A 21850-nucleotide genomic window follows, 5' to 3' on the forward strand; every position below is an offset into this window, starting at 1 on the left:
TTCGGCCATTAATTTTTAATTTAATTACAGATTTAAGAATAGAATGAGTTTCATTTCAACTTGTACTCTATTCCTTGACTGATTTCACACCAATGATTCATGACCATCTTGCTTATAATGTTCACAAGTTATATATCATTTTTAACCCAGTGTTTCTAATATTTAAGATTTACCCAAAGAAATGTAGAAATTACCAGAAAAATGTGTCTTAAACATTACCAGTTTTCATATTTTATATTTAAATTTCTTGTGAACATAAAACTTTAGCTTACATTTGATGCATGTTTTATTATGCATATATTCAACATTCGGTTACCTTTTCATAATATTTTGGAACTGTTCCACTAATTCAGTTAAGTAAAATACACCTCTTTTTCACTAAAATATTTAAAGTTATAATTTTGTAATATAAAGAATATATATCGTAAAAGAATCTGTTAGTCGTGTTCTCTGTTGCTGATTGCACTCTCCCTTGAATGTCCACACCAATAATGGCAGGGAAGTGAACCGAGGAATTTGTCCCAAGGGGTAGCCTCACCATCAGTGAGAAGTCAGGAATCTTGATCATTGTGAAGGTACCAAGTGCCTTTGAAAATGTCATCTTTGTTGAGCACTTTAGAAGGCTGTCAACATCAAATTAATAAGTAAAATTCAATTAAAATATTAACAACTCACTGGAAAAAATTCAGCTGCCTAAATGCTAAAAAGTGATTACAGTAATATTTTAAGGACATTTAGATTTTGGTCCAACTCTCAGTCCTCCTGTGGACTCATAATAGAAACTCATGGAAATACTGTACCTTTCATCTTTGCTTCCCCATCTGTAAAAGAGGTAATAATTCCCACAGTACCTTTTTCATAGTTTTGTAAAAGAGAAAATGAGATAATATATGTGAGTTTTTACAAACTATACAGCTTAAAAGGTTATTATAATAGCTTTCCCTGTGAAAAGGGATATTTATGTTTAAGAAAGGCTAGAGTTAACACAATAGAGCCATCGAACCCGTTCATATAAACAGCCGTTATGCTTTTTATTTCATTTTGAAAGTTGGGCTGTTTAATTTAAAAATATATATATATATTTGTTGTTTAAAAGCTAACTCCCATTAATAGTATCAGATGTAAAAATGGCTTGTTGCGTTTTTCATCATTCATGGAGTCATGATGTTTACAGTTGTTTTGCATCCAACTGATTTTGTGTTTACAAAGCAATTTTGAAATCATTTCAAATAGATTGATATTAATATCTACTTGCTAATTTTAAAAGAGCTTAGAAACTTTCCGTATTAATTCGTATATTTGTTTTTTTGTGTTTTACTGCTTCTTTGGGTTAAAGTCCCTATAACTGGTAAGTGTATTGCAAAGAATTCTAGAAAACCTTTCCATCAAAGAAATACTTGAAGCTATTATTCTTAAATGTGTAATAAGGATAATGATTAGTACATGTACTCTCACTACTAGTCACATTATGAGGTGGTTTAATGAGGCGGAAATGTTTGGAGATTAATAATTCATATGTGATTATTTTAAAGAATGCTGCTCATTGTACTACTGTATTAAAGCTTAATGCAAAACAAAAGGCATTTCATACTGGAACGTAATTACAGAAGATTTAGAATGTGGGTGAATTCTGTTTCTCACTGAGCCTTTTACAGGGGCAGTGTTCTGCTGCTCCAGCAGGTCTGATGTGAGCGCTGGGGCTGCCCACAGAGCAGCTTAGGTGATTGTGTTCCGCCTCACTGACATTATCTGTCCTTGTCTCCTCCTGAGCTCAATAGCACCCAGATCAGTAGCTTTTGATTAACTTTACTGGAGAGATGTATATGTTCTCTCTGTCAGTCTATCAATTGCAATATTTCAGCAAAGATAGATCAGATGAGGTTATGCACATAGGAAGAAGAAAATCTCATGAATTATGTTTGCTATAAAATGTTTGTGTCTAGAGGGGTGGGCAAAACCTAAATAAAGGGCATTAATTCAGTTGGGTGGTTAGGTCACAACAGAATCCACCAGGGGTGTTTTTGATGCATTGTGGTGTTTTAGAAGTAAATGAGAAAAAAAAAAAAAACGCATTCAGCCTGATAAGCGAAAGTAAAGTAAATGCAATCAAGCTAAATTATAGAAGCATACAAATCTGATTGTGGGGTTCTTTTGTTTTGTTTTTTCCTTCTCCAGGAAGAAAAAATGTTTATCATGGGGACAACAATTCATTTTTTGCCATATCCTATTTGTAGAGTTGGTGATAGAACAGGCAAATGTACCAGCATTTGAAATACGTTTCACTGTTTAATTAAATATTGTTCTCTACAGTATGCATTATCATTAAAAACAAAAGTTCCCCTAAGAGTGTACTTTCTCTTCTGTTAATGAGCATGGCAGTCTAATGCTTTTCAAAGTAACAACCCCTTAAAACATTTTTTTAAGTGGTAAGTTTACATGTGATACATATAAGCATGCTTTTTCTCATTGTAATGATTAGAACTGTGGTCATTAAAATAATAATTATTCTTCATAGGTAAAATGTTCTTGTTTTTTTTTCTTCCTTGTTATGACAGAAAGATGCTTATAGTTTCTTTTCATTTTAAGCTAATAACACAATTGGGATGGGGCCTACACTTAACTGTGGGTGGTAAGGGATTCAACTGGTTTTAACGAACTCAATCATTGAAATGTTTATTGACTGCTTTATACCAGGCACTAGGAATAAATTTTAAAAAATGACTCTGTGTCTAGCCTATAAGTGTTTAGAGTTTAGTGAAGAAAAACACCAGTAAACAAATTATTAAAAGATAAAATACATGAATGTAGAAAAAGAGGCCATGAGAATGTAAAGCAGGAGCTGTGAAGCCCAGCCTGGATGGTCCATGGAAGAATTTCAGAGGAAGTGCCTACTACATATTTTGCCCAGGGACATATGCTGGTTTCTTTCATACAGTAGCCAGAAGAGTCCAAATATATTAGCAATAGAAGCAACAACAATAATAATAAACCAAGTGGGTAGAGATTGAGTATAAATGCGCATGAGACCTGGCTGGCAGACATAAAGGGTCCAGGGATGATTCTGTAGAATGCCCTTGTTTTCCAGTCTGGAGTGCCATGGGGAGACGCCCCAAGTGGTTGGGCATAGTAAGGCCACGAGGGCAAGAAGAGCAGCCACGTGGGGACGGGTTGTCTACAGGGAGGTTGGCTTATGGCTGAGAAGGAGACTGTTTGTTTTAATCAACAATGAAAACACCTCCCCAGTTGACTTGATTTTCTGATCCCACTCTATACTGCTATGATTATGATTGCAGATACAGAGAAAAGTGAGAACCCAGCAAAATCTCCCACTGTGCTTTTTAAAGGTGGACTAGATGTCTCTCTACACCTCAAAGCATCGTTTGCCCTGTTGAAATAAACATGTGTACTCTGACCTCGTACCTTGAGCTGACGTGAAAGGCTTTATCTTTATGGGGATGCTGCCCTAGGCCTCTACTCTATTTCTTTCCTTTCCTCCTGTTACCAGAAAGATCTTGAGATCTTAAAAATCTGTGCATTGATATATATTAAACAAGATAACTTTGTCTTCTTTTTAATGTTCTTGAATCTGAAAAATGCCAGATGAGAACCACAGTGCTACAGCAGAGTCCAGTCGCCTTCTTGATGTACCTCGCTACCTCTGTGAGGGGACAGAATCCCCTTACCAGACGGGACAGCTGCACCCAGCCATCAGGGTGGCCGATTTACTGCAGCACATTAATCTCATGAAGACATCAGACAGCTATGGGTTCAAAGAGGAATATGAGGTGAAAGTTTCTGTATTATGTTAAATGTTATTTCTAACTATTATACTCAGGGAAATTTAACAAATTCTCTCCCCTTAACATAACACAGAGTTGAATACTCTCTAGCCACTAATCCTGTGTTTGCATGAAAAATCAAGTGTGTAGCAAGATACCTTAGGTTCCAGTGTATTATTACAGATTCTGTCATTCAAATGACTTATTCAGTAGGTACTTCTCTGCCTCTTTGTTGACCCTCTGTTGAGAAGTGGGATGAAGCTTTGTGTTGTAAATGTACTACTTGTCATTCTTAGTTTTGTTTTGAGCATTATTGTGGAGCATTGTTGAGAGGAAAAAACAGAGCACTACAAAGCCAAATGTTCAGAAGCCAAAGGAAGGATATGAGAAATTCTTCTTCCTTGTTTCCCTTTCCTACTCAAACAAAAATACCAATAATTAAACTGCAAGAGAAGTGATTTAAATTAGTCATTACAATACATAGCAAAAAGGAGACAGCTCCTTTGCCACCTTTGCCTACTGAGAAATATCAATATGATGTGGAGAAGGAAGATCTTCCACCACCATACACACATCACCACACGTGCATCACCATACATGCACCACCATACATGTACCACCACACGTGCACCACCATACCTGCACCACCATGTGTGTACCACACATGCACCACCACACATGTACCACCACACATGTGCCGACACACATGCATCACCATTCATACACCACCATCCATATACTATCACACATGTGCCACCATATGTGCACTACCACACGTGCACCACCGTATGTGCACCACCATACATGTACCACCATACATGCCCATTTAAAGTGAAAGAATTCAAGCACTAATTTTCTTTACATTCAAAATGCATTCAACTTCATGAAGAATTATCTAAACACTACATTATATTTATAGATTACTTGCATGACTTAGTTTGGGAGTGAATACAATTATCTTTGAATTTCAAAAGTTGGTTTTAGATGTATGCCGGAAACACTATGCTGCGGTAACGAATAGTGCAAGGAATTATAACATGCTGCCAGCACTGGTTCTTTCTGTTCATTTCCTTGCATTCCTGTGTACCTCACTTCAAAGACCGTTGACTCTTTGAAGACCCCATTTCCTGTTTGAGCAAAGTTAAAGTTTTTCTGCAAAAAGGAAATCTATACCCATATTTTAAATTGCTACATATGGCAATTAAACTAATCAACAAACTCATCTGTTCAAAATTCTTGGAGATGGTGACTTTATTTAGTTTTCATATGGTCTCTGGTAGAGACTCAGTTCTTTTCATGATCTTCAAAGAAACTGAAATGTGGTGTATTGCACATGATTTAATAAATAATTGAGGGGAAAACAAGTGTGTTTTTGTTCCTGTTATAAATGCTAAAGGAAGCACACTTGAACGATAACTCATTAAAAGTAGTTTTGAAGTTTTTGATGCTTTCTCTGCCTCCTTCTCACAGTTAGAGCAATCTTAAATTTGAAATAATGTTAAGGTCTTTTCCCCTCCCTAAAGTGGTTACTTGTCCTTCATTTGAACTCAGTCCAATCCAAGATGAACAAGTAGGAGTCCAGCAAATAAGCTTTGTTCTGAAATGGAACATGTTCACTACTGTAGGACTTCCTCCCGGAGAAAGTGGCTATTACTGTTTTGGTCCTCACAACAGATAAACTTGCTGCATGAAAAGGAATTAAATTCAGTCTGCTTGTTAATTTTTTTTTCTAGAGCTTCTTTGAAGGACAGTCAGCATCTTGGGATGTAGCAAAAAAAGACCAAAATAGAGCAAAAAACCGATATGGAAACATCATAGCATGTAAGTCCTCTTGGAATTCTTGGTGAATGTAAATGTTGTGGGTAGAAGGTAAATAGTAAGTTGCAACTCCTCTTTATGTGGCTTTAAATTTTAAGAGAATCCCAGGGCCTGACACATCTGTTGATAAAGCAATCTACTTAATATTCAAACAGCATTGGCTATTGGCAGTAACTCTGAAATTGTCATTATCCTCATTAATTAAATTGTTTCACACTCTTCACACTATGAATATAGTTCTATGTGGTTTTATGTTTGCACACAAATGCATGGGATGTTATGAAATAACTGAGAATATTAACGATGAAAAGAAAGGTCTTTTCAGTGATAAATTACTGCTATACCTCCAGACTTATTCAAGGTGGGAGTGGTCTTCTTTCTACAGACCTTTATTCCTTCCTTGGAGCCTGTAAGAATTCCAATTGCTCCCTTTTATTTATCATTAGGGTCTTCCTCCTCCTCAAATCTGCAATGTGTGTACATGGATAAATAAGTTAATTATCATGTGAAACATCAGCAGCAATGAGAAAAGTTAACATAATTTTTCATGTAACTATTTATTTACTTTAACCACTCTATTATCAATGAAAATTATTTTAAAGATTCTTATGAATGCATCAGAATTTAATCTTGACTCTCAAAAAATAGGAAGTTGAGAGCGGAGTTCAAAATTCACTCCTTATTTCTGTGGCTCATTTGCTGTAAAGTGCAGACAGAAGAACCCAACCCATTTAAAATTATCCCTAGGAAGCAGAATTAGGAATGAAGGCAAATTTAGTTCCTTGGACAAGTCCATGACTCAAATTCATTGTACATTAATTATCATATCCCCTAAAAGCTTCCTAATTATGAAGATGTTAGTCACTAAAAGCTTTATTAACAGAATGTTATAACCGTGATGAGTAATAAGATCATTAAAGTTCTTGTATTTCTTCAAATGACTGGTGTTTAAGGAAATGTAGATACTATATTATGGGTAAGCTCTTATCAACCATTGAATTATTCCAAGTATCTGCCAGTGGTATTGTCTCAAGACAAGGGGAATATTTCATAGCTTTTGTTTTATTATTTACAAATTTTAGACGATCACTCCAGAGTAATTTTGCAACCTGTCGAGGATGATCCTTCTTCAGATTACATTAATGCCAACTATATAGATGTAAGTATTTTTATAGCTCAGTCTGCCCAGTTTGTTAGCTTATAGATGCGAATCCTTTTGCTTGTTCTTACCTATAAAGTGATTGCTAGCTTTTAAACATAAAGAACAAACTGTACACTTTTTTCCTTGTTCCACGTCCTAGTACTTACTGACGTTGTTGTGCTTTCTTTCACACCTGACTTTGGTTTGGGCTGTAGATTTGGCTGTACAGGGATGTAAGTACCACTATATGTAAATAACAGTATCCTATTATGAATATTTACTGTAACTACTCTTACTTACAGTTATTACTAATACCTACTACTCGTTCTCTCTGCATGCTTCACGTAATTAGCTCATACAGTATATCTATGTTCATTTCTTTGTAATTCCTTTACATGTGTAAAGATCTGTTTTATCTCCTTCCCTTTTCTGTGTTTGGAAAAACAGGACCATTTTGAGCTCTTGACAATTTATTATGTACCTGAGTTTTATTTGTTGATGATTTCTGTTTCTGGCTTTTATTCTTACCCTCCCCTAAACATGTGAGAAGCTGGATAGTATGATGTGTTAGTGTTTCTGAAATTTTACTTTTTACATTTGACTTCTGATGTGAATAATGGATAGGGAGACTATTGTGTGGTGTGTGGTATTGGATTGTGAAGTATAAAAATTACTTAGGCAAAATAATTACCAAATTGCATTTGTAAAGTATACATATCACACATATATATTGAATCATACAAATAAAAAAGTTTGTTGTAATCATACATTTCACTGTTAAATTTTAGTTAAAAACATATCTACATGTGAATTCTCTCTTCAATGGAAAATAGTTTTCTAATAAAAGATAAAATATTGTTGAGGAGGCAATATATTATATTACATGTAAGAAGAACAGCCTCTTCACTTATACTTCCTGGTTCAAAATCACACTGGAAGCCATGGGAATACTATTTCATCTCTCAGCCTCAGTTTGCTCATCTTAACAGTGGAGGTAATGATAGTGCTAATCTTATTTGTTGTAAGATTTAAATGAAGCAATGCTTATTGAGCACTTAGCACAATGCTTAGCACATGTGAAGTACTTATTAAAATAAACTACAGCTATTTTAAAAAATAATTTACCTAGGTGTGCTGAAATTAATCAGTTCAAAATGTAGTTATTTTGTGAAATGTCATTATTTATATTTTTAACTAATAAATTTTATAAATTATAGTCTCAATATATTCATTAAATTTTGATTCTCATTCAATATTTTAAATGTATTAGACATCTTAACATGGAAAACTAAGCTTTTGATCTACTCATTAAAATTTTAAAAAATTAACATTTCTCTGACAAATTTGTATTTCTTTTTACCTATATAACTTAACCTTGGTTTTCTACCAAGGCATATACACTGGAGCCTTGGTATAATGCTACTTTATGGTCCATATGTAAAAAGTGTGTTCTAAGACTATTTTTATCTAATATTTTTGTTAAGACCCCAGTATATTTTGGCTAATCATTATACAATATCATAAATTTCCCTCTTCTGTTAATTTGTTATGCTTAAAAGATGTCTCCTGCAATTGGTAAATTTTTCATAAAAAGCAGGAGATAAAATGTTTATAAAGCTTGAAACAAATTTTTCATAAAATGCTGTGCTATGTGGGTATATTAAGGAATAATAACTTCCAATTTTGCAACAGTATAATGCTCAACCTATTAAGTTTTAGATAGGAGATCTTCATTTATATGCATTTATATCTGTATTGAGTCATCCACACCAAAGTGTGGATAAATTGTACCACAGGCTTTTTACTAAAGCACTCTGGTAAATACACAACAAATTCAAAGGTTAACCTATTATACCATTAACATATTTGCTACTCGGGGTCTATTGGAATTTAAACTAATTAATAGTAACTACCAAACTATTCCTTCTCAGGAATAATTTCTTTATTGAAACAATATTAAATATTTAACCACACAGAGTTCTTGGCACATTAAAAAAAAGAGGAAAAAAATACTAAACTTCATTGTTCAAGACAAGTATACATTAAAACTCTTCCTTTCCTCTCTATGTGTGTGTAACTATAATTATGTGTAAGTAAATTATTATCAGCACACATAAATGGTTTTGGCAGATTCATGAATATATTAGAGTAGGAATATTCTGTATGAAATCTCAGCAGGATTTTGATTTGATGCACACATGCATTGTCCAGCTCTAACATTGGAATGTTCTCTTATTTTTTTATGGTTCTAATATGTCGTTGTCCATTTGTAATGCAGTGTGTTGTACCTTTGGATGATAAAATGAGAATTAGTATTTTTGAACACAGTTTTTCCAGGAATGAATGATTAAAGCTTAGCATGAAGGCATAAACATTTTAGTGAAACCAAACAAAATCTCTGATGTTATTCCCTAACAAACAAATCTCAATTATGCAATATATATTCTAATCAGAGCCCTTAAAATATTTATTTCTTAATCTTACCTTTCAGATAACCTAGGTTTGAGAAGTGAACTATGAGTTCACTACTCATTTCTGGACTTTTTCCTATAACTTAATCTTAACAGGTGGTTGTCTTCATCTTTTTATGCCTTCATTCTTTTAATTCTGGTACTGATGTAAAATTATGACCAATTCGTTCTCCTATTTTAGGGCTACCAGAGACCAAGCCACTACATTGCAACTCAAGGTAACACTTTGCCTCTTTAAGTGTTATACAAAAAACATACTTGCTTATTCATCCATATGGTATTTTTTGCAATTTTACCTATATTGGCTGAAGAAAAAAACAACAACATTCCTCCTGAATTAACACTGCTCTTTATTCATTTGTATAATACAAGTTGTTTTATCTGTATAAAACATTTATAAACTTTGATTTATTTTTTATTGCAAGTAAAAGAAAAGCTGCTGGTAGTTTTTGTGATTTGGTTCTTGGTATCCTGATGTCCTAGAGCTCTAATCAGTAGTGCTGGGTAGAGGAATTTCTTACTTTTGATGAAAGCAAGGGAAGTCTCATCTCATTTAAGGTGCCCATTTTCTTGTAGCAGCCTGTCAGCCTGGAATGTAATAGTACCCAAGACCAATATTTTTATAATGAGATGTTAGACTATCTTCCAGCAGTTGTTTTTTTGTTTGTTTTGCTTTGTTTTTTACAAGTTAAGACTGAGACAAAACAAAGGGCTAAAGGGAACTTTGTCAAGTTTATTCTTTGTGGAAAGTAAGGAAAAAATAGAAAAAAAACATTACAGTGGCACATTGGGGAGTAAAAGTATTCTAACATCAAAAACAAAAACACCTTCAGTCTCTCCAAATTGAGCACTGGTCATGAGGAGAGAAACTTGCACATCTATTGTATAAAAGAGAAAAGTAAAACAAAAGTTACATTGCTCTTTGCCAGAGGGTATGTTTTTTAATTGCTTTCACATATGTTGGAGTAATTCAGTTTAATTAGATATAAACCTTTTAAAGTTAGAAAACTCATTTATGGTGAACATTATTCTAGTTTCATGGTAATGAGTAGAGCCCAGTAGGAGCTTTCACAGTTTGCAGACGATACTCTATGTATGAAGTTTCTTCATTAACCACAAACATGCACTGTGTATAAATGATGTGCATATATGTAATTGGTCATATGTACTGATTGGTTGATAGTGGCATAATCCTGTTTTTGCAAGTATTTGAAGATGCGTTAAAGTAACTTGGATATCAATATCCTAGGAACGATTGATAGCTTCTGCATGGAAATTATAGAAAGCAAATCTAAACTCAAACTTGTATAGGCCTGTGTTTTTGCCCGAGGCATGATTGTAGATGGGAACGGAATTTTAAATACTTTCAGTGACATTTTCTTCTAAATTTATTATTGATTACAAAATTTCTCTGATAACATAATATTCAAATTAATTTTTTAATAGGCCCAGTTCATGAAACAGTGTATGATTTCTGGAGAATGATCTGGCAAGAACAGTCTGCCTGCATTGTGATGGTTACAAATTTAGTTGAGGTTGGCCGGGTAAGAAAAATATATATATTTATTTTGTGGTGTGTGTGTTTTTTTGTGTGTCATAAAACATGAGTATAACTTGAATAGCAAAACATAATAAACGTAACATATACTATCATTTGATTTCTTAAAAAATTACAGGCATAGCATATCAAATTAGTGCTCCCCTAAGCAAACCTTTGATGGCTGAGAAATTACTGGATTTCTCCATTAGTAATAAAATAAGCTTTGATTATATACTAAAATCTAATTGCATTATTAGGCTTGTATATTTTTATGAGATTGCATAAAGTCTATTTAATGTGGAACATTCTTGTCTCATTTATAGATTTTTTTAAAGCTGTATATTAACTGTTAGGTGAAGAGTAATCACTGAAATTAAATGATCTTGGTTCATGTATTAGGTATTCAGGTTCACCTATGTCATCTTTTTGTCATTTAGGTTAAGTGCTATAAGTATTGGCCTGATGATACTGAAGTTTATGGGGACTTCAAAGTAACTTGTGTAGAAATGGAACCACTTGCTGAATATGTAGTTAGGACTTTCACCCTGGAAAGGGTAAGTACTCTAAAGTTCTATTTTAAAAAAAAATATGTATACTGAAACTTAAATTTTCTCTAAAAATTTCTGTCAAGATATGTTTTGTTGATTCTACAAATCCATTCATTTTATTCATTTATTTCACAGTTATTTATTTGAGAGCATACCGTGTGCGAGGCATGTTTATAAACCTGGGGACACATTAATCCCTGCTCTTGTGGGAGCTTATAATCTGTTAACAAGCAGTAAACATTAATAAATATTCAAATACATCATATATTATGAAAAGTACTACAGAGAAAAATAATGTTGGGAATGGAAGTAGAGAATATTGCTGAGGTAGGAGAAGGATGATGAGTAAAGGACTCATTGAGAAAATGACATATAAATAATGGCTTGTGTGAAATGAGGGAGGGAGGGAGGGAGGGAGGGATTTAACTACTATATCCTGGGTTAACCCAAGGAAGAATATTTCTGATGGAGGGAAGATTTATTTCATAGACCCTGAGGCATGAGGATCACTGTCACAATGAGAAACAGCCAGGAGTCGAGGGTGTTCAGAGATGAGAAAGAAATATGAGATGAAGTCATAGAAATCACAGAGTCAAATAAGTGAAACCTTGTGAGCCATTAGGATTTCGCTTGTATTAAAAGAAGGTTGGACACCATTGAAGGGTTATGAGCCCAGGAGTAACATGATCTGACTTTTATTTTTAATAGGATCAGAAAGACTAAAGCAGCGTGGCCAGTGTAAGGACAATGACATGGGATGTAGAAGTAATGAATTACATTGCTGCAGATACCAGTGTTGCATATATGCCTTTGTACATCTACAGAGCTTTAAAATATTGGTGTCCTTTGACCAGGAATTTTCCTTCCATGAATCTATCATAAGGAATCTATCATAATGACTTTGTTTATAGTCTTGGAATATTATAGATGGCCATAAATGTCCACCAGTAGAAAGATAGCTACATTATTATACATGTATGATCTACAAATAGCATTTGTTTGCAAATGATCTTTATAAGTATTTTACCAACATTAAAAATAATTAGGGGAAGTATTAAATGAAAAGTAGCATTATACAGAACAACATATACAGTGATATTCTAGCAAATAGTAACTTCCTAAATTTGACCCCAAAAGAGTTAGAAACCTGAACAGATGATAGAAGAAAATAAAGTGATTGTTAAAATTTACCACTAAAATTGCACTATGATTTCATAGTTGAGGTTTCTTTAATCTTTAGAGAATTGCTAATGCCTATCTATATTAATCAAACTATTTAGGCTAGAGAAGAACAGCTATATTTTTAAAAAGTTGCGTAACTGTGATAACAGAACCAGAGAAGAAGCGCTTCTCTCTCTGTCTCTGTTTTGTTTTTTTTTTATCTCAATCTCTCTCCCTCTGTCAAGTGTGCATGCACACACATTGCAAATCAATTACATTCAAGAATATACTGTAAAAAAAACTTCAAAACAAAATATTTAAAATTTGAATACCGAAGTAAATTAAGAAAAGATCATAACATGATTCATCGTGATTTTTTTCTAAGAGTACAAAAATGTTACATCTGTGGTAGGATATTTCATTATGTCAGTGCTTTAAAGGAACAAAACCATGTGATTTTATCAATAAACATTGTAGTGCACTTATTTTGATTTAAACATTTATAATAATACTCATATTAGGAAAATAAAGAGAGTCCCTAAACATGATAAAGGTAATTCAACAATAGCAGCATGGGTGTTAAGATGTGAAAATTAAAGGAATTTCAGTTATAATCAGGAATGTGATATGGATAATCATTCTCACTGGTATTCAACATCTATCAAATGATATAAGACAAAAGGAATAAACTGTATTACTATTAGAAGAAACAAAATTATTTTTAAATGAAATTATTTTATACCAAGAAAACTAGAGATAATATTTTTAAATTGAGTCAATAATCATTTATTTAGGTGACCAATTCAAGATAAATATCCATAAATTCTAGCTTTTATGTTAATAATATAAAAAACTGAATAGACATTAAAAAAATGTTATTAAAATTTACTAAAAAGAGCAAGATCCTTGTAGCAACTCCAGTAAGAGGGTTAATGTAGAGAAGGTGAATCAATATCAAAAATCAGGTCTTAGAAGAATTTATGACCTTTCTCACTAGACTTGACTTTGAAAGGAGTAATGAAAGAGGTTTTCCATTTGTATGCCTCCATGGTGATGTTTATTATTGTTGCTATTATAATTACTTGTTGAGCCCTGCTTTCTGCAGGGTCTTGTACTAGGAATTGGAATTAAAAAGAATAATATGACATGACCACTGACTTCCAAGGTTTGAGTGATATTGGTGCACATAGGATAGAATCTAAAAATAAGCTTTCTTAATTTGTTTCATTTATTTCATGCAATTTTTCTACCTATTCTGTCTGAACAACTGAGATGAGATTTCACAGATAAGCTCACAATAGAGTTGGAATTGTATAGGTCATGGTGGTTTTTTTGGGTTTTTTAGTTTTTGGTTTTTTGCTACAAATGTGCGTTCTGAAAAATAAATTCTGGAGCACTGCATCTGTGCTTTCTAACCGGTGCTACCACAATCTACAGGCTTCTTCCAACAAAAAGAAGGGAAAGCTTTGAAATGTGCATTTAAAGGCTTCTCTTACATTAACCCAATAGGAGGCCCAACAATGGATGCTTCACCTCTTTCATTTTGTATTTTTGTTACTATAAATAATACTCTGTGTGCTGAATTATTTCACAGAGTTAAGAAAAATAGGCTGCCCAAAGAATAGTTTAGCTGTCTGTATATTTTTATAAACCAATCTAGAGTAGCACTGTCCTGGAAAATCTCTACATGCTACGCTTCAAAACCATTTTCAACATGGATAAGCAAGGCAGTACAGTCTCTTTGTGAGGTGTGAGAAGCTAGAAAGTTGCTTTTATAAACTACTTGAGTACTCAGTGCTTTGGGTCAATAGGGCAGCATTTTCGCTTTTCCATTTCTTCCTTTTCCCCTAATTTTATGTGTTGTCATTCCCAGGAAGGAACAAACTGTCAGAGTAAATAAAATTTACCCAGACTTATAAAACTGAGCAAGACTTCTAATTTTCTTTCTTTGGCAGTTGTCTGACAATAAATGTAAGCTCCTGGGCCATGTCAGGCCAGCATCCTTTTTCAGAAAAAGCATGATCCTGGTACATTTTTCATTTTTTTTTTTTCATTGTCTATCTGGTCTAGTACTCAGGGCTGTGTTTTATGACTTTATTTTGGGCCATCTGAAAACACTGCTTCCCATGTTTGCACAGAGGGGGTACAATGAGATTCGTGAAGTTAAGCAGTTCCATTTCACCGGCTGGCCTGACCATGGAGTGCCCTACCATGCGACAGGGCTGCTTTCCTTTATCCGGCGAGTCAAGTTCTCCAACCCTCCCAGTGCCGGCCCCATCGTTGTGCATTGCAGGTGAGTGATGGTCCAAATGGGATGGACTGTGTACAGCCAGATTTTGTAAAAGTGTCAAGATAAGGCTTGAAGTACAAAAACGAATGCATGCTTACGAAGTGCCCGCTTGCATGTATTACAGATAAGGTAAAATAGCAAGGAAATAAAAGCCATAAGGAGGATATAAAATAGAAATTTAAGAAATAAATACAGTCAGCCTAATGTGTATAGTGCTGTCCACAATTATGAGTGTAGAAATTGCTTTTTAGTAGCAACATCTGTGTTTGGGGGGTTCTTTTATTGCTTTTGCAAATCCCATATTGTATAGAATGGCAGGTTGAAATAGAGATTTCTTGCCAACCTAGTAAATTCCCAATAGAATCCCAGCTTTTAAAACTAAATTTGAGACATACAAAGTTAGTAAATGGCATAAAATGCAAGAATTTGTGCTATAGCACAGCTATTTAAGAATTTTTTTAAAAAAAAACATCCATCAGAGGACCTTGAAAACTACATCAGTGAAATCCAGGAAATATATGCTGGAAAAATGTGAACATTATATCCAGACTTTCTTCTGATTAGAAACTTCTCTTAAAACAAGCACTGTGTGGCACTAAAAGCAAATTACATGGCCTCATTTTGAGATGCGAACAGAAGAATACTGAATCTGAAAGGCTTTTTCTAAATGCTACACACCATTCTCACATACTATCTCCTCCACGCTACCCAATAATTTGTACTAAAGCTTTTTTTTTTCTTTCTGAAAATCCAGCCTATTCAGAATTTAAATGGTCATGAATAAAAGGGGGAAAACCCCACAGAGAATAAAATAAAAGTCAGCCCCTAAGTATCAGATACTATGTACCCTGAAAAATAAGCAATCTTTATTCAGCCCTCCTAAAGAAATCTGATATATTCTTCAATTACTTTTCTGTCTCAAAGCCTGGGAACAGTGATTGAGAGACAGTAGGCAAAAGAAGAAAAAAAGAGAGAGATAAAGAAAAGAGGGAAAAGGGGGAATAGAGATGTTCACAATATCTTTTACTTAAATTCCTTATAGGACAGTGAGTTTAAGAGAAGTGACTAAATCTGGACAACAAAGAAATAATGTTAATGGTCTATCCATGCATTTAGAAAATGAAATTAAAGGTTTTTAATTCAGGGTTGTTTTGACTTATCATAGGGGTTTATTTTCCTGTCATTTATTTGCTTCAGAAGTTCCCCCTAGATTCTTAGATACTCTCTTGAAACATAAGTGTCATTTTTCTACTTAAACTCAGATATCTCTGAATTTATGGAAAAGGAAGCAGATTGCAAGGGGAATTCCTCCCCCTCAAAAAAAAAAAATCCCAATATATCTTGTTTGCTCCATTGACTTCTATATATAAAATTGGAGAAGCAATCCTAAGGGGCAAAATTATCAACAGTATATTATGATTTCAAGTATTGATTTAAATACCTTAAGGTAGTGACTATCTTATAGTGATCTGATAAGAATTGTACTGCAACAATTCATTTTTATTTTCCTTCAGATTTCCATTCAAAAGAGTCTTTCTACTATTGGTCTACTTACCATTAGTAAGCACCATTTTTCCCACCCTCACCATTAGCATTTACCCTGCATTGTGGCTTCTCAGATTTCTCATTGAAAAGCTTTGGAATTAATGTTCCTTGGCCTTGGAATTTACAAGAGTCTATTTGACTAAGAGAACCAGCAGTCTTGCATTTTGCTAGAAGACTCACATGAATATTAAATTATATACCTTGGGGTTAAATGTTAAAGTGTGAATCCTTCTGGGTCAATTCTATGAATTTGAAATTATATGTATTTGGTTTTCATAACATGAAGACTACGTAAGAGAGCTATGGAATTTGAACAAAGTACTTACATTATTTTCAATATAATGATTTATAAAAATAATTTGATTCACAAAGGTATGTCATCTAATTTGGAACTCTTATTTCAATCTTCAGTTTACACCAAACTACATATTCTACATGAAGTTTTTTTGTACATTAATAATTGTTTATACAATATGTACAAATTATGTCTTGTGCTCTGTGGAATTACTTTGATTCCACCTATCTGAAAGCCGAAAGGATCTTTATTTAAGGTTGCATAGACATGCTTCTACAATTCTTTAGATTTGTTTAATTTTTTGCAGTGCTGGTGCTGGGCGAACTGGCTGTTACATTGTGATTGATATCATGCTGGACATGGCTGAAAGAGAGGGCGTGGTTGACATCTACAACTGTGTCAAAGCCTTAAGATCTCGTCGTATCAATATGGTCCAGACAGAGGTATGTTGATTGTTGGTTTACCTCTAGTGGGTTTCTTTTTTACACTTCCAACATTTTTCAAACAATGCGCCAATGTTTTTTACATAGAATCAATAGTAGCTCATCAAGCTAATACTGATTGGTATTTTTATTAATATTGGTGTTTTTGTTCATATTTCCATGTAGAGAAAGTTCTCTGAATTCTCTATCTTTGATGACAGATAAGTTTTATTAAAATGATATGAAGATTTTCACTTTCTTTTCTTTTAATAGGAACAGTACATTTTTATTCATGATGCCATTTTAGAAGCCTGCTTATGTGGAGAAACTGCCATACCTGTCTGTGAATTTAAAGCTGCATATTTTGATATGATTAGAATAGATTCCCAGACTAATTCTTCGCATCTCAAAGACGAATTCCAGGTATTTGCTATTTCTAGGTCCTCCTTTATGAGCAACTTATTTCAACTTGTTCTGGGCATTATTAATTCTTCTAAGGGAGGTCTTTCAAGTCAAATTTAAAACCTTTGACCTGATTTTCAGTATAATACCTTTCTCTTTCAGTATGCATATTGTGTAGTCACTTTTGTATTAATGAGCTTGTATCTGCTGCATCATGAAAAGCAAATGAGTTCAGACTCAGGGAAGAGTATGGGAAAAAGATATCATAAAAGTCAAATTTAGTGGTGATTTTTATATATTTACAATCTTTATATTTTTCCAGTCTAAAGCATTTTGGCCTTCTGTGTCACTCAAAATGTGGGACCAAACACATTAATAATAATAGCTAAAGTTTGTGCAGAACATTTGTTTCTAAAATACACCAAATGTTTACACTGCCGTTAAAACATCCATGGAGGTGTGTGACTATGAAGTGCCTCTAGAATCTTAAGACTTTCTTTACCCAGTGCTCTTGCCAGCTTACCTCAGTCTATCTTTAAATATGGCATGCCACATGTTCTTAGAAATGATAGATTCCAACTTGGGTGATGGGTCATTATTATAGGACACTCTGATTGCATTATATTTGGTTGGGCAATGCATTATGCTGGTAGCTGTGTTGTTTAGTTTCCCTTTTCCTTTTAAGGAAAGGCACATTGTACAGTTCATATATACCTTGTGCAAATCCTTCATTTTCTACTTGGCCTCCTAAATACTTGATGAATCTGTATTGTGCTATTCAAATGGGTTGCTGTCTTTTAACCTGGGCTCCCTTTTGTTTAGACCTTGAATTCAGTCACCCCTCGACTGCAAGCCGAAGACTGCAGCATAGCATGCCTGCCAAGGAACCATGACAAGAACCGTTTCATGGACATGCTGCCACCTGACAGATGTCTGCCTTTTCTAATTACAATTGATGGGGAGAGTAGTAACTACATCAATGCTGCTCTTATGGATGTAAGAGACTGCTCTCTTTGTTAGTGTAAAGTGTGGAAAGCTACATAATGCATTGAACACTGGCTAGTTTTCTTTTCAGGAAACTTAAAATGGCCTGTAAAGGAAAATTGGAGACTTTCATTGCAATACAAAATTTTTTGAGAGTGATTTTGAATTTCCCCTACAGGGATTCTTAGGAATTGTAAGTTTGAGGTGTTATTGTAAATTTGGATCTTGATTATTAATTATTATATGCTGAACAGGAAATATCTTTAGGTGAGTTTTTTTTTTTTTAATCTTAATTATTCGCGGAAAAGATCATGCTTATCTATTTTAAATACAGTTAGGAAGGAATTTTAAAAATCACAGAATGCTCTAGCTTTCTGATGTTCTATTAAATTGGGAAAATTGTATCTGACATTTAATGGTCCAATAATTTAGAACTAACTTGTTTTATTGGTTTGAGTTAATACAGGCTATAAGTAACTAGGGAAGATATCAGGTTAATGCATCTATCGTAATGAAAGAACTGACATGTCCCCCACCAGTCTTCATACACTGTAGATTGAAAAGCAGGTGCTCAGCATGTTAGCATCCCATAGACAGATCAACATGGAAAGAGAGTTTTAAATTATGTCCTTAGCCACCTTGCTTTGGTTACCTTGGAAAAAGCAAGAAGGATCTCAAGGTTCAGAATCCTTTTGAACAGTTTGTCACCTTCTTTTGTAAACATTTCTAGTTTTTGCCTTTTAGCCTTTGGAACCATAGCAACCAGAAATTAGATGTCAAAGGTCTTTTCTTTGTGACTAAGAATGAAACTTTCTAAGTTGTTACTCTATTGTGTTTTTCAAAATTAGCTTCAGATTATGGACTTAGAAAAATCCACATTCTCCTTCCAAGACTAGTCTTTTAGCCAGTTTCTCTGTTCTTTTTTTAATGCTGTAGAGCAGAACAGTCTAAAGGCAAGCTCAAGTGGAATGTTCCCATCCTTGCTATGATCAGAGTTTTGCCTAGCCATTAATTATTTTCACTGAAATCACATTGGATTCTCACTTCTCCTTCTAATTGTCTGGAAAGGCAAATATACTAAGTACAGAGAGAAAACATTCAAGACCTTTCGCTTCTGAGTCTAGATTTGGAATGAAAAAACGATGTGTCAAAAAGGGAAGAAGGAAGTATATTGATATCTTTCAATTTTGTCTTTGGCATCTCTGTCAAATTTTTCTTGATATCCAGGTTGTTTTCTAGTTAATATGAGGACTGAACCTTGTACTCTATCTGTTCCTACTCTCTGCCTAATCTCCTTTTATTGAACAAATATATTTCATAGTAGAAACTACCCTGTGGATTTAGTAGTATAGTTGGGGCTTCAGAAAAGTAAGATTCGATTTGGCTTATAAGAGGTTGGTCAACACTGCCTCCTTCCCTTCCCCCTCCATCTTCATAATTAGTGTTATACACCCATTAAAGAAATAAGAAATTTTCATTCTCCCATATCATCTCTTCCTTATCCATCTCCCCTCCCCTGTGATTTAAAAAAAAAAAAAAAAAGAGTAAATCTTTATCAGCCTCCTTTAGCTTACTTTCCATGGAGCAGGGATTTCATTGGAAGGAAAGCTACTTTCTTCTCATCCTTTCTTCTCATCTTTTCTCATAAGACTTCATACTTTTTTAGGAGGCTACAGGTGGAATTTTGTGAGGTATTGAGGTCATTTAGAAGCAGACAGGTGAATTACTGTCTACACACATTTATCCTGCAATTCTTCCTAGAGTGAAATACCATGTTTAGCAGCATTTCCCAAATGATGGTAGGATCAATGAAGTTCAAGGATCAAATTCTACACTCATGTTAAGACATTTTAAGGACTTTAAAAAGTAGTATGATATAAATGAGTTAGTAGATCACTGACAGTTTTTATCAGCATTAAAATCTATCTAAGTTGTTGGGTATGTTTTTACAAATCATTAGTTTAAGTTATTACAGAGAAATAGATATTTCTGTTTTAGTGTAGTACATCAATCTGCAGAACAAGAGATTGCCCAGGCCAGATGTGCATTGCCTTTACTACCCCCTCTTTCTGGAAAGAGATATTGTATTGTGTTCCAATGAAGGGTCACTTGGCAAATGAGGACCCATTCCCGCTTAGGTGGAGCAAAGAAGTTCATTGGTTTTGCTCTTTTGTACTTGGTATGATTTGGTACTTTAATGTTTAAAACTATGTTTGTGTTTATTGATATACATTAAAAATACCCAGAAAACTAAGGGAAGTAGATTATCCATAAGATGTACATAATGTGCTCATAATATCCCTATAATGTAAGAGCACGTGAGTTTCAGGCATGTGTGGTTTTTCTTATTTGGAGTCGAGGAGAACCAAACTGTTACTTATATTAGAATTGATATAGATGATTGATAAAGAGGTGTGTGTGTGTGTGTGTGTGTGTGTGTGTGTGTTTGTGCGAACGCGTGCACGCACACACACACTACAGGGAATGTTGTGCCTACTTTGCCATCAGGCTTTTGGATTACCTTTGGAAGCCTGAAACAGCCTGATATTAGTACCTCATGGAGGATCTTAATCTCAAGAAGTTCTTTAGTTTCTTCTTTTCTTTGTACTATATTCACCTTTCTCAATAAAGTAAAAATTAAATTATTTGACTTGATTTGCTGTTGAGACATCAAAGTTTTACTATCAGATTGACAAGTTACTAGTTTCAGTACTTTCCAGTGGTTCAGATCTGATGTTCCATGCCTTGTACCACAGTCTGGCTCCATTCCGTGTAAAGCTATTATATCTCACTGGTGCTATGTTGAAGTTTGTTGAATCTGCTTGTACAACTGATGGTGCATTTTAAGTCCTTATGTTTCTCCATCTACCCTGTTTCTTCACAGAGCTACAGGCAACCAGCTGCTTTCATCGTCACACAATACCCTCTGCCAAACACTGTGAAGGACTTCTGGAGATTAGTATATGATTATGGCTGTACTTCTATTGTGATGTTAAATGAAGTCGACTTGTCCCAGGTCAATGGCTATGGATTGCTTTTGTGTATTTATAAACAACTTAATAACATAGTAATAAAATGCTTTATATCATACTAGTTAGAAAAAAAACAACCATACTCTTTTTCTTTCAAAACATTCATCATCTAGGGCTGCCCTCAGTACTGGCCAGAAGAAGGGATGCTGCGCTATGGCCCTATCCAAGTGGAATGTATGTCTTGTTCAATGGATTGTGATGTGATAAACCGGATTTTTAGGATATGCAATCTAACAAGAGTAAGTCATTGTTTAATCATTCTACCTGAGCTGATCCAGAGTAGGTAGAGCATAACCATGATGGGGTACAGTTCCGCTCACACAACATGAGTAGAATTAATAAGCATTACATAATCAGTCCCAAGTCTAGCAATCATCTTTACCTTAGTACTAGAGCAAAAGGCACTCTAAAAGCAGGAAAGC

The 21850-nt window shown here is 34.2% G+C and overlaps 1 protein-coding gene across 7 annotated transcripts in view; it reads left to right on the plus strand.

Annotated features, from left to right (window-relative positions):
* The window catches only part of PTPRK (protein tyrosine phosphatase receptor type K), a 484221-nt gene that overhangs the window by 452218 nt on the left and 10153 nt on the right, over nucleotides 1–21850 (plus strand). For 4 of the 7 annotated variants that reach the window (XM_081094205.1, XM_081094206.1, XM_081094207.1 and 1 more), the window contains 13 exons: nucleotides 3601–3785; nucleotides 5513–5600; nucleotides 6680–6756; nucleotides 6954–6971; nucleotides 9391–9427; nucleotides 10656–10753; nucleotides 11187–11303; nucleotides 14597–14751; nucleotides 16896–17031; nucleotides 17284–17433; nucleotides 18235–18408; nucleotides 21281–21412; nucleotides 21542–21667. In XM_081094205.1, the coding sequence (XP_080950331.1) occupies nucleotides 3601–3785; nucleotides 5513–5600; nucleotides 6680–6756; nucleotides 6954–6971; nucleotides 9391–9427; nucleotides 10656–10753; nucleotides 11187–11303; nucleotides 14597–14751; nucleotides 16896–17031; nucleotides 17284–17433; nucleotides 18235–18408; nucleotides 21281–21412; nucleotides 21542–21667 (1493 nt within the window). The remainder of the gene's footprint in view (nucleotides 1–3600; nucleotides 3786–5512; nucleotides 5601–6679; nucleotides 6757–6953; nucleotides 6972–9390; nucleotides 9428–10655; nucleotides 10754–11186; nucleotides 11304–14596; nucleotides 14752–16895; nucleotides 17032–17283; nucleotides 17434–18234; nucleotides 18409–21280; nucleotides 21413–21541; nucleotides 21668–21850) is intronic. The other 3 variants (XM_081094208.1, XM_081094210.1, XM_081094211.1) reach the window with 1 other exon arrangement.

Source organism: Myotis nattereri (assembly GCF_964212035.1).
Source record: "Myotis nattereri genome assembly, chromosome: 6".
NCBI classification, from domain to species: Eukaryota; Metazoa; Chordata; class Mammalia; order Chiroptera; family Vespertilionidae; genus Myotis; species Myotis nattereri.